Genomic DNA, 13,402 nt, shown 5'->3' on the forward strand with positions numbered 1-13,402 from the left:
CAGACAACCTAAGATCCTCAGGTTAGAGGACCAGCACCAAGAAATCAAGAAAACCTAAAAATCAGAAGTCTAAAGTCTTAAATTACTTTCTTTGGCTCTACTGGGAATTGAATTTAGGAGCCTAGTGCTTGCTAGATAAGCACTCTACTGCTCTGGCAATTCTTTGGCTCTTTTTAGTTCTTTCCTTCTTCTTCTTTTCCCCCCAGATAGGGTCTTGTGCTTTTGCCTGGGAAATCTCAGACCATGATTCTCCTGCCTTTGCCTCTTGAGTAACTGAGAGTAAAGGCATAAATCACCATACTTGGTGCATATTACACTTGTGGATGAAAAAAAAAACACATTGTAAATGTCTGTACCAAGTCTAGAGTGATTAGGAGATGTACTGAACACATGAAGAGCCCAAGAAAGCTCCCAGCCTTAACAGATTCATGGTATATTGAGTTGGTTGCACACACCTCAGATACTACTTATAAATGATTAGGTATATTTTGGTGCTGAAACTCTATTCTTCAGTCTTACAACATACACACACACACACACACACACACACACACACACACACACTTTTAGGCATATTTAGACTGGAAGACCCAACTTTTTTAGAAGGGAAAGAGCCAGATTTCATTTTCTAACAATTTGAGTCCTTAGAAAAGAGAGGTGAGTTATAGGTACCACTAAGGACTTCCTTGAATCAGAAGAAAGAAAGGTACCTTCTTAGTACTGCCATTGTCCTGATGGAGACAATTATGGGGGTGAGGTGGGTAGCTATAACCTCTTACCAAGGCTTGACTTGGTCCCTGAAACCTAGCTCATCATCCTTTTATTTACAGAATGTTCCCTTATGGCCCCATCTAGAAGAATCTCTTTTAAATGGTTATTTCTTTTGAAGATACACTCATGATGTTCCTGCTTTGTATGCTGGAACTAGATCAAGATTGTCAATGCCCTGATTGTTCCTCTGGATCCTAGAGCCATTTTTCTGGCTAGTTAACTTAAAACACTCACCCAGGTGGAGTGGGTTTGCTGCTTCACAATTTAACCTTGGGAAGGAGATTGGCTCCCTGCAACATGGCTCGCACTATTTCCCAGCCACCCCCTGGAAGACCGGCTGTCGAGAAACAAACCACCACTAATGAACACTCACTTTTGGCTTTGCTCTTGGCTTCAGTTGCTCTAGCTTCTTAGCAGCAGCCTCAATAGATGCTGCGGCCCCCAGTAATTCTGTTTCTGCAATGACTGTTGGGTCTTCTGGATCCACCCACTCTGTTCCTAAAATCAGTTAAGAAAGAAAAAAAGGTCATTCTTGCTAGATATAGACACAAGGGGGGACTGGATTAGTTATACACAAGATCTGAAGGCCTGTGAACCTACTATTCTGCAGTGTCCTGAGGCACCTGATCTCTAGCTCTTATTGGGACCATCAGGATGCAGGGTTGAAGAGGACCACTAACCTGCATTTTTTTTTTTGTTGTTGTTGTTGTTTGTTTCATTTTTTGCTGGTCCTGGGGCTTAGACTCTGGGCCTGGGCGCTATCCCTGGGCTCCTTTTGATCCAGGCTAGCACTCTCCCACTTGAGCCACAGAGCCATTTCTGGCTTTTTCTGTGATTAGTTGGAGATAAAAATCTCAGGGACTTTTTTGCCCAGGCTGGCTTTGAACTGCGATCCTCGGCTCTTAGCCTCCTGGGTAGGGAGGAGTACAGGTGTGAGCCACTGGAGCCCAGCTGCTAACCTGCTTTTCTAAACAAGTTCTATGCCTATCTCTACCCATGAGAAAAGCCATCAATGGCAGCTCCCCAAATCTAGAATTTAGAGAGCAAGTCCTGAACAGTAAATTGCCTTCTAATAGCTCACAAGAGGAAGTGGCAGCCGCAGAGGCTCTAGGCCACAGTGATTTGCCATTCACCTGTGAGAACATATGAGGAACATATGTGTTAACTCGAAGGAAGGGAAACTGGCAAGAAAACCTTTCCCTAGAGAGTCAATGGCTTCTGTAAGCAAGGAGGCCGTGCAAGCTGGGTACTGGGGGCTGACATGTGGAATCCTAGCTCTCAGGAGGCTGAGGTCTGAGAGGGACTCTTATTGCCAATGAACCAGTGGAAAAAGCAGCAGTGGAAGTGTGGCTCCAGTGGTAGAGCACCAGCCTTGAGTGAAAGGAAAGTACAGGGCCCTGAGTTCAAGCCCTGGTACTGGGTACTACACAGTGCACTCAGTACTTCTCTCTAAGCCTGAAGTGGGTATTTAAGGGACAATGAACAATTTGGTGAATAAAAAATGTAGATGAAATCAATGATGAGCCCTTCCCCACCCCCACTAGAGAAGCGTGCAGTGATAGATGGATTATACCACTGAAGACAAGTATTATTATTTACTTTGGAGGTACTGTGGTTTTAACTCTTGGCAAGCACTCAACCTTTTAATCTAGGCCCCCAGTCCTTTCTGCTTTAGTTATTTTTCAGTCTCTCACACTTTTGCTTGGGCCTGCCTGGGCCTGTTACTCTCCTACCTCCATCTGCCATGCAGTTGGGATTACAATGTGTTGCATCTATCTATCTATCTATCTATCTATCTATCTATCTATCTATCTATCTATCTGTCTGTCTGTCTGTCTGTCTGTCTGTCTATCTGTCTGTCTCTATCTGTCTGTCTATCTATCTATCTATCTATCTATCTATCTATCTATCTATCTATCTATCTATATTTACTTATTGCCAGTCCTGGGGACTGAATTCAGGGCCTGGGCCTGAGCTTCTTTCGTTCAAGGCTAGCACTCTACCACTTGAGGTACAGCACTACTTCAGTGTTTTCTATTTATTTGGTACTGAGGAATTGAACCCAGGGGTTCATGTATGCTAGGCGAGCACTCTACCACTAAGCCACATTCCCAGCCCTACCTGTTGTCTTTTAAAAATTGAACTCTACTCCTCTATTTGTTTTAAAGTACCTCACCGCACTCCTGGTTTTATCTGACAGGGTGGGGGTGGGGGACTGTGGTGTTACTCTACTCACTTGTGAGCTGGCAAGACGCTAGGAGAAGCTGACCCACCTTTCATGGCTTCTGCTGCCTGGATGAGCTCTGTGACTGCACCGGCGACTCGTTTGGAGAAAGCAGCCAGCTGATGCTTGAGTTCTGGGGTTGGTTTCTGAAGAATCTATGGGTGAAGAACAAGTTGGATACGCGAGGAAGAGGAGGCAGCCATTAGTGACAGGAAGCTTGCCCCTCCTGGTGGATCTGGAATTAGGCATCTCTCTGTCTCCAGTGGTGTCCATCAGAATGGGAGGTAAGGCAGTGGGGGCCGGAAGGGGGATACTTCATTCTCACTGGGCTTCAATGACTCATGAACCAAGACTGCCTCTAGATCATTTCTGTCAGTTCCCAAAAGACCTCAAAGGAGATGAAGTCCTCATTTCTCCTCAATTCATGCTTGTATATATAAAAAAACAAATGCATGCATGTGAAAAGTTCCCAAAGTCTAAGAGCACTCTGAGCAAACAGAAAAGCCTTAGTTATAGGATCATCTGGTACTTGAAACAAAGACAAAGTGGGAACAGAGGCAATGTGTGGCTCCGGTGGTCTTGTAGAGAAAAGTCCCATGGTGGGCAATTACTAAGTGAACCAACAAATCACTTCTAGGGGTTGACCACAAGAAGTTGAGTTCAAGGACTCGCACAAAACAAAATAAGAACAAAACCCCAGCCACACCCTAGTAGAACTATTTGCAGAGCAAGAATGTATATCTAGAAAACAAAGTGAATTCTAAAAGCACAATAAGAAGACAGAAAAGCCCCAAATGGGGAGAAGACCTCAATACATGTTTTAGCAAAAAAAGATCTACAGAAGGCAAATGGGTACATAAAAAAGATAACCAGTAGATTATCACTACCCACCTACCAGAATGCCATATAAGTAGTACAGCAGAGTCCATAAATACCTACAAGCATTAAAGGATGGAACTCATGCTCACTGTGGACAGAAACCTAAGTTGGGCAACCACCGTGGAAAGCATTTTGGTAGTTTCCCAAAAGGTGAAGCACAAACTTACCCTTCATGATACAAACATTTAACATATAGGTGTTGATACAAAAAAAAAAAAATTAAACAGCTACGGGGACAGAGACTTACAGATGAGTGTTCCCCAAAGCTTTATCTGTCAATAATGAAAACCCGAATGCCCATCCATGGGTGGATGGGTTAACACACTATGGCACAGCTATACAATGGAGGCGACTTAGCAATCAAGGGGACAAACGACAGACCCATATGACAATATGGATAGAATGGGAAATACTGAGAGTGGGTCCTGTAGGATTCCATTTAGAGAAAAGTCTAGAAAATGCCAACAAACCTACTGTAATACAAAGCAGATCACTGATTGCCTGGACATTCTGAAGGGTGCTAATCATAAGCATTATTTTTGAAACAGATGTATATACATGCCATGGAATTGCACACTGGAAGCATGCAGTGAGCATTTTATGGCGGCAACGACTCATTAAAGCTGGAAAGAAGTGGCAGGTGTGGTGGGAAGAACCACTTGAACCAGCAGAGTGGAATAGATTCAAGATTTCTGCTTCTAGAAGAAGAGCCCTTGATGCAGAGAGAGAGAGAAAGAGAGAGAGAGTTCATACCACTTTGGTGTACAGCTGGCTCTAGAGAGCAGCTCTAAGTTGAAGTGCCCCAGCTTTAGACAAGGCAGAAAGAGATCGTTCTATTTTTATTCTGCCATTAAGGCAATAGCATTCTTAGTGGGAGGTAACAGGCCCAGATTAAAGTTTGACAAGTGGAAGTGAATTTTAACCCTGTCAAAGCCATCATTAGGTAGTCTGCAGAAATGGTGAACTGAGAGGCAAGCTGCTGCTTCTCTTTTTGCAAAGCAAGTTTCCCTCCACCCCCCAACCCCTCAACCCCTGGGTGATGGACCAACATGGAAGCTTGGATCCATGCTTGGGTCAGGGCATGGGACTAAGTCACAAGACTGGGGAACAGCAGGAAAATGCAAAGAAGAGCATCCTTGTACCTCTCCCTCTCCCAAATCAACAAGAAGAAAATGAGAGCATCAAAAAACCCCGCAAAAAACCCAGGAAGAAACAGGGTGCACAGGAGAGCCCCACCTAAGAAACAGAGCTGTTAGTCAGGCTATGAGCTCCACCCAGCCCACATAGCACCTTCTAGGCAACAGATTTCAGGGAAACGCTCAGCAAATATGTCAGCTGGCATGCTCATTTAATCCTGAATATATGGCCTCTTATTTAAAGGGCCAAGGAAACTGAAGCCCTGACAAGCCAGCGACCATGTGGCTACTTAATGTGGCAGAGCCAAGATCTGCACTCTAAAGGTAGGCCGGCTAAACTCATGACTTCTTCCCCACTCCCCAGTGGGTAACTCTAAGGAGGGTCTATGTGATGTGGAATTAGGCAGTAGCTCCCCCTAAATCCAGTTTTACTTTCCGCAGTTTCAGTTACCTGAGGACAACCATGGTTCAAAATGGAAAATTCTAGAAATGAAGAATTTACAAGCTTTACTTATTATTAGTTATACTCATTTTGAGACAGAGTCTCTGTCTGTAGCCCAGGCTGGCTTGAAACTTGCAATACTCCTTCCCCAACTACCTGAGTATGGGGATTACAGTTGTGTACCACTATGCCTGGATTCACATATCTTTAATTTACAATACATTGTTATGATTATTACAAAATTTCCCTCCATTACTGTTGTTAACCTCTTACTGTGCCTAAGTTGAAATTGCATCATCACAGGTAAATATGTATAGGGAAATGCATTGTACAATACAGACTTTCGAACTACCTGTGGAGTGTCTTGAAACACCTATCTCGAGATGAAGGGATAGAACAACAGGATGGTCCATAAAGAAATCGATACCTCTGGAAACCTTGCTGACCTTATTCTTTTCCCCAGGATTTCCCATGGGCCATATTCCCCAGCACTCATCACTTCTAGTTCCTTTTGCTCTAGGAACTCTTGGACTATGAGTGCTGATTGGCTAAGATGTTTGTTCCTTGGTCTGTGAAGTTTATATTAATTTCCATTCACAAGGGTTCAGACTTTAGGAGCCCGATGTTATGACCCAGAATGGCTGTTCTCCTATTATACCCCCTAAAAAGAAAAAAAAAACCAACAATAACCCAACAACAAACAGCTGCTTTGGCACTGACTGCAGTTACCCAGATGAATATAATAACCTTCAAAGAGATCTTAGGTTAACCTTCAAGAAGGATTTATTTTTTTCAGGAGAAGGCACTGGAATGCTAGAATGAACTCAGGGCTGGTAATAAATAAGATTGCTTAGGACTTAGTCCCAGGTCTGTGGTTGAATAGCAAGGGTAGAGGGGTTAAGGCTCAACCAAAGAATAAACTTCTGTGGCTTCCTAAACCTTCTTCTACTCACTTGGGTGTGAAAAAACAAGATGAGAAAAATTGGGCAGAGATGACACACGAAATAGGTGACAATATGTGCAAATGTTGGGAGTGAAGGCAGCCTGCTGGCTCTATTTCTTTGAGGGTTGGGAAGAATAGAGCAATATTAGGAAGGGGATACCAATTCTCTTTGTGGCAGATTGATAGAGAGAGCCAGGCCACCCTAAGAACTAGGAGTCTGCAGGAACCTGAGGTCCCCACATGGGCAGCCCACCAGTCACAACTATGGAGCTCTCTGGGTATAGCAGGTTGGGGGAGCTGCTCTCCATGTGACCTAAGCCATTTGTTCAAGGATGGAGGAGGTCACAAGAGGCTAGTAGGCTCTTGGCAGTGGTCCTTCCTTAGTGATCATGGGGGCTGAGTTCCCTGTCTTGCAGGATGCTCTGGGCTCTCTGTAAGACCTCCCGTTCCTTTGCAGGGATGGCCCTGACCCTCCACTGCTTCATCCCTCCTCTGTTCATTCTTGGTCTATGCTGGTCCTGCCTCTTTGGTGTCAGAGAGAACTGAGCCCTCTTGGATTCCAACTATACCTTCTGCAGACTGTATTTCCTGCCCAGAGTGCATCATGATCAGACTTGCCTGCTCAGTCCAGGCTGAGCCCCCTAAGAGAAGCCCACACAATTGTTTAAGGAAAGGAAGGTCTGCATCCAAGACATCCCTGGCAGGTGACAGTGATCCATAGCTCCTCCCCACCCTGACCCCTCCTTGACCCCTCCTTACCACCAAGACATGCTCCAGAAGGTCCAGGTAGCCGAGGGTGCATTCTGTCCCATAGCGCAGGGCTCTGGTCCGTACCTCCTCGCTGACATCAGGATGGAAGGAGGCTTGCTGGAAGGAGAATGAAGCATGCTGACATCTTAAAGCACAGGTATTAGACAGCCCTGGGTCAGTGACTCCTAAACTGGACAGCCCTGGGCCCCTCCAGACAGGAGATGGGGCTGGACATATTACCTGGGATCTCTGAGGGGCTTCTTCTGACTCCTTGCATAGAAAAGGAGCCTGCCTCCACCCATCTATAGGCTGACTCTGAATGGCTTGGGGGCCAGATGACAGAAGCACCTAGTCCAGGCCCTCTTTCTGCCCTTTCTCATCCTACATGCTTTTAATGCCAAAAAGAAAAAAAAAATTCCCCAGGCACTAAAACATCCAGTTAAGATTCACAGCTTGGGCTTCTGGCAGGAGGGTCATGAGCTCTGTTCTGCGTGTCCTCTTCTCAGTAGCCTCAGGGGTCCCGAAGGCCCTTCTCTGTCCTCAGGCTAATGAAGCCTAGGTTCCCACCCTCCACCTGGCTGACCACATGGAAGTTACTGAGAGGACTCTGTGTTCAGGGCCCTAGGCTCCTGGGAAACTTCAGATTGGGCCCTTCCGTGCCCTCAGGCACTGCAAATAACTCGTGGGAGATAAGCAAACTGGGGCTTGTGGTGAGCACAGCCACTCAGCTCTTACTCTTCTGACCTGCAACCTTGAGTCATTCATAAGTCATTAAAGATGTGATTCACAGGGCGATCAGTGCAAAACATATCCAGCTAAATATGAATTTCAGATAAACCATGAACAACCCTTCTTTGTGTCCTATGGCATAGGCGAGACCCTATCTTTTATTTGCTAAAACTGGCATCCTATCCCTTTAGCCATTCTTCCCTCTACAGCTTCATGCTGCAAAGAACTTGGGGTGGGGGGCTTACAGAGGAACCCATAAAACACGAGAGTATAAGTAAGTCACGAATGAAGACAAGGTACACAGTACACATTAGGATAAGGTCAAAGCAGATGGGAGCTATGGAGCGGCCTCCAAGGTGATCCCTAAAATGGGGATACAGGGACAAACACTTGTGTGGTCTCTTCTGACTTTGTCCTGTCCTAGGGGGCAGTGGGCAGCACCTGCCATTTATGAGCTGGTGGGGCTTATGGAGCTTGCGATGCAGAAATCACGGGTGCAGAGCACAGCTCCAAACGCTAGCCCCTCTGCCCCTCTCTGCATCCCTGGGCCTTTCACTGTGACACGCCTGCTTTCACAGATACTACTGTGGGACGACAGGGGCCATGGTTTCACTAGGTGTCACGTCCAGTGGGTAGGTATGTAAAGGGTCTCATTTAGTGTCCCAGGAGAGGTAATGGTGGAGTGTTCTTGCCCACTGTGGTAGCTCTGTAACTTGGCAGAACCTTCCGAGAGAACAGTCTGGTAATAATTAAAATGTCATATGATTTGACCCACTAATTCCACTTCTGGGAGACTTGCCTAAGGAAATAATTTCCAAGGCATAGAAAAACCAGATATACACCCAGAGATGTTTATTACAGTAAAGTTCATGATGGAAAAAAAAAACCCAAAATGCCTAAACCCACAGATCACAAAAATCTCTGATAAGAGGGGGGAGATAATATTCACCATGAGCCATCTGTTGTCATTAAGGTCAGTGATAAGGACTCCTAGCAACCCAGAAACAGCCAGATCCCATCAATTATGATACCAGATATCAAACAGCATCTAACATAAACCTAAGCACACCATTTAGGAATACATAGGAGAATTCACCAAGCGGACTGGATGAGCCCAAAGCCTTAATGTACCCCTCCTGTTCTGATAAGATGACCCAGTGTGGAATTCACGGCAATTCTGTTTGCCCCACTCCCCACTCGGCCCCAAGGGATGAGCTCCCATAGGTCAATGTGGCCCTTCTGCACCATGCCTGGGATTCTCTTCTTCATGTGTCACTTAGCAGCTCAGTTTTCTGTGTATGGCTCATCGTACATAGTTCTTTGCTGCAGAGCATCCCCTGAGGGATGCAGGGGACCAAAGGTTGTTTGTAAGGTTTGTAAGGTTTGTAAGGTTTGTAAGTTACTAGGTGTCTCAGGACTCAGCAGTGACCAGTTATTGTCAAGTCTGATGCTGCTGGGTGACTTGAATGTACAAGCTTCAGAGCCCTGGCCTGGCTCAGGGGTGGCTAAAGCTTGGCAGACAGCACTGAGACTTCTATTTGATTTCTAACTCTGAAAGTGGAAGACTGATGCAAGACAGACTTCTAAATCAGAGCTGCCCCCTACTTCTGCCTTGATCATGGTCTTCTAGCTGTTCAATTCCCAAAGATACCTGTCAATCAACCATCAACCACAGCCCCTTCAGCGTCATGGCTGGGAGGCCAGAATCTAGTCACACCACCTGACAAATGGGTGTAATTATGCTTGCCCTTCTCACCTGGGCTTAAAGAACAGGCTATATTTCACAGCCCTTCCAACACCATGAGGTGCTGTGTGTGGGCACCATGATGCCTTTGGGGATATATCTTTCCAGGTAGATATGACTCTGATTCTGTGGCTCCTACTTCTGATGGGTGGATTCCATTGAACACATCAAAATGGCACACACCTGCCCCAGGACATGCACACCCTACCCACCTGATACCCTTTATCTTCTCAAGCCACCACCCTCTCATGTTCTTCCATACTCTCCTATCAAGCTCTGCCCTCTAGGACACCCAGGGGCCTCTCAGCCAACTGCCTCTGCCCCTATCTATACCCCCAAAACATCTGAGCCCTTCTGAGGAATCCCTAAGAAGTTCATCAGAGTTGGCTGTGGCAGAAGCCACCCCCAAAAGAAACTCTTTATCACAAAGAATGCTACTCCCTAAGACCTCAGCTATGATAGCTGGCTGTTAACTTCTGTGGTTTCCCACTCCTTACATGTCCATAGGAGCAGGGGGAGGAGGGATTATCATCATCTATCAGTTGCCAAATAGAAGTCGGAGCCCTCAGGTCAAAGCTGTCCCTAGAAGGATGAAAAGTATGGGGCAGGGACACTCAGTGGGATGTTGGCTGATGTGAGAGCTCTTATGGTTCAATTTCTTTTTCTTTTTTAGTTTTGTGTATGCTTTGTTGTTGTTGGTGGTCATGAGTCTTATACTCAGGACCTGGGCTCTTTTGTTTCAGGCTGGTGCTCTACCACTTTGAACTACAGTACTAGTTCTAGGTTTTTTTGGTAGTTAATTGAAGATAAGAGTTTCATGGCCTTTCCTGCCTATGTTGGCTTTGAACTGTGATCCTCAGAGCTCAGCTTCCTGAATAGTTAGGGTTACAGGATTACACTAACACCAGCCAGTTCGATTTCTTTTTTTTGTCCAGTCCTGGGCCTTGGACTCAGGGCCTGAGCACTGTCCCTGGCTTCTTCCCGCTCAAGGCTAGCACTCTGCCTCTTGAGCCACAGCGCCGCTTCTGGCCGTTTTCTGTATATGTGGTGCTGGGGAATCGAACCTAGGGCCTCGTGTATCCGAGGCAGGCACTCTTGCCACTAGGCTATATCCCCAGCCCCCAGTTCGATTTCTTAAAAAAAATTTTAAAAAAGGTTTTAGGTCTCAGGTATCTACTGCTCTTTCCCCAAGTACCAGCTCAGAGCAGCTGCTCTGGTACCCATGAGTCTGAAGGACTTCTTTAAGATGCCCAGCAGAGAGAGTGAAAGGTGGTTCCCACATTCAGCTATATTTCTCGAACTCATATTCCTCATAATTCACTCACACTGATGGCAATGCCTCTCCCAGCACAAAGTGCCTGACCCTTTTCATCTCCCAGGAACAGGGGCCAGAATAAAATAGCACCAAGGCCATTTACCTTGCAAGCTGTCAACATATCTGACACAGCCTTCCTGCTCAGATTGGCTGTGGCAATCACATCCTCCTGTCTACACGAGTTCCCAGCTGCCACGGCTTTGGCGGTTGCCATGGTGATGCCTTTCGTCATCCTGATAGATTCTTCCGGTGATGATGTCTTTTCAGGTACCTCTGTTGACTGGAATACCTGTATGTCAAAAAAAGAAGGGGTAAATTTTTTAAAAAAATCAAAAAGGAAAGAACAAAAAATAACTTGTTCTTCTCCAACCAGGCTATACTGTGACAGCTCAAGTATCTGACAGCCAAGCCAGCAATGGGAAGAAATCATCAAATGCTAAGAAATTAGAACTTTAATTTGAGTGCAGTACTGTCTTACTTGCTTCCAAGAGTTTAGCATGGAAAAGCCTCTCTTGCCAGCATTTCCCATAACAATACAGTGGAGAGGCATTTGTCTGTGGACAATGTTACCCAGTTTAGTCCTTCTTGGGCTCCCATTTTTTTCCTCCATCCCTGCTGGTGTTTTGGCAGGGGAATTCCAGTCCTGATGCAGGTTCTGGGACAGGACTGACCCGGGCTCATTACCCTGGACTACTTTCTTAGGAGTTAGGAGAAATGAAGCGTCAGATCTCCCTGTTATTAGTCTACCTTAGAAATAATTGTGCGGAGGTGTTTGAGTCAAACTTTGAATTGTTAAAACATACACGCACACTTTAAGAGAAACCACAATCAATGAACTGTGGTAAATCCAAATCCCACCTGACAGTTTCAGCTGTCAGTCAAGGCAAGCTGTTTCTACTTCAAACTTGTCTCTCTAAGAGGAATGTTTGGGGTCATGGTGGCAGTTTCCATGCGTGTCTGCCCCTACATAAGAGACCCCTGGCCCATCTTCAGTACTAGGCTACCCCATTTCAACATGGGAGATTTCCTGGAGGCAGAAGAGGTCCCCATACAACAGTGCTGCCATATGCCAACCAATGTCTGACATCACCACCAACAATACACAGGCAGTTGCAACTAGGAAGCCCAGGAACACAGATTCTGTGTCCACAAGGTGGAATGGAGGTCAAGTGTCCATACCACTGTGGTATTCATGGCACACGTTCCTCAGAAACACATCTGGGTGAATTTCAAATCACACTGTGGCCAGTGTCTGCAATGTACTCAGTGTCTACAATTTTCCAGGAGAGCTCTGGTCTTCCCTGCCATTACCACCCAGGGCCACCCACATTTGCCTGAACTTGTAGCCAGATTTTAGGCAGCTAGGTCAGTGCCAGGCAACAGGGTTTCAGGACAGTACCTGCTTGAGTTACTCCTGTATATTTTAGTTTCTCCTTTAAAATGTGAATGAAGTAGCTAGGCACAGTGGCTCATACCTGTAGTCCTAGCTACTTGGGAGGCAGAGATCAAGAGGATCATGGTTTCAACCTAGGCTTGTCAAAAAGTTAGACCTCGCTGGGCACCAGTGGCTCATGCTTATCATCCTAGCTGTCCTGGAGGCTGAGATCTGAGAATTGTGGTTCAAAGCCAGCCTGGGCAGAAAAGTCCATGAGACTCTATCTCTAATGAAACCCAAAAATCAGGAAGTAAAGCTGTGTCTCAAGTGGTAGAGCACTAGCCTTAAGCACAAAAGCTAAGGGACAACATCCAGGCCCAGAGTTCAATCCCCAGGACCAGAATAAAAAAAAAAAAGAGTGAAATAAGCATACCAAGCAAGGTTGAAACCATTTAAACCAGGACAGAGGATACTAAGCTTCCACCAGCATTCAGTTAATCACTCACTTCTGGAGCTGCCCCTTCATAGGTGATACTCTATAAGTGTTGAACAAGAAGCCACAAAGGGGGCTGGGAATATGGCCTAGTGGCAAGAGTGCTTGCCTCATATACATGAAGCCCTGGGTTCAATTCCTCAGCACCACATATATAGAAGATGGCCAGAAGTGGTGCTGTGGCTCAAGTGGCAGAGTGCTAGCCTTGAGCAAAAAGAAGCCAGGGACAGTGCTCAGGCCCTGAGTCCAAGGACCAGGACTGGCAAAAAAGAAAAAAAAAAAAGAAAAAAAAAAAAAAAAGAAGCCACAAAGGCAGATTCCCCAGGCCTTCCATTCCACCCCTCCCCGCCCGCCAAAATGGCATTTGTGGTCAGTCCTCCTATTTCAAAGAAATCTCAAAAGCACTCTCTATCACATTTCTACTTGTAGGGATTAGGACGAACGGAAATACAATAGCCACGAGGCCAAAGGAAGCTGATCATATCCCCAGCTCAGCAGCTCAGGGTGCCTTCGGTCCCCAGAGCTGAAAGGTGATAAACAACATGGCGGACATCTCTAAGGTCCAACAGAAGGGAAGTGCCTTAAAGGTATCTAGGCCTTT

At 45.9% G+C, this 13,402-nt stretch overlaps 1 protein-coding gene across 1 annotated transcript in view; it reads right to left on the reverse strand.

The window, feature by feature from the left end:
• Positions 1-13,402, reverse strand: part of Tln2 (talin 2) — a 321,645-nt gene that overhangs the window by 17,772 nt on the left and 290,471 nt on the right. The window contains exons 51-54 of the mRNA XM_048332637.1: positions 11,037-11,222; positions 7,155-7,262; positions 3,045-3,150; positions 1,145-1,269 (exon numbers count right to left, since the gene is read on the reverse strand). Of these exons, the coding sequence (XP_048188594.1) occupies positions 1,145-1,269; positions 3,045-3,150; positions 7,155-7,262; positions 11,037-11,222 (525 nt within the window). The remainder of the gene's footprint in view (positions 1-1,144; positions 1,270-3,044; positions 3,151-7,154; positions 7,263-11,036; positions 11,223-13,402) is intronic.

Source organism: Perognathus longimembris, chromosome 23, assembly GCF_023159225.1.
Source record: "Perognathus longimembris pacificus isolate PPM17 chromosome 23, ASM2315922v1, whole genome shotgun sequence".
Lineage (NCBI taxonomy): Eukaryota > Metazoa > Chordata > Mammalia > Rodentia > Heteromyidae > Perognathus > Perognathus longimembris.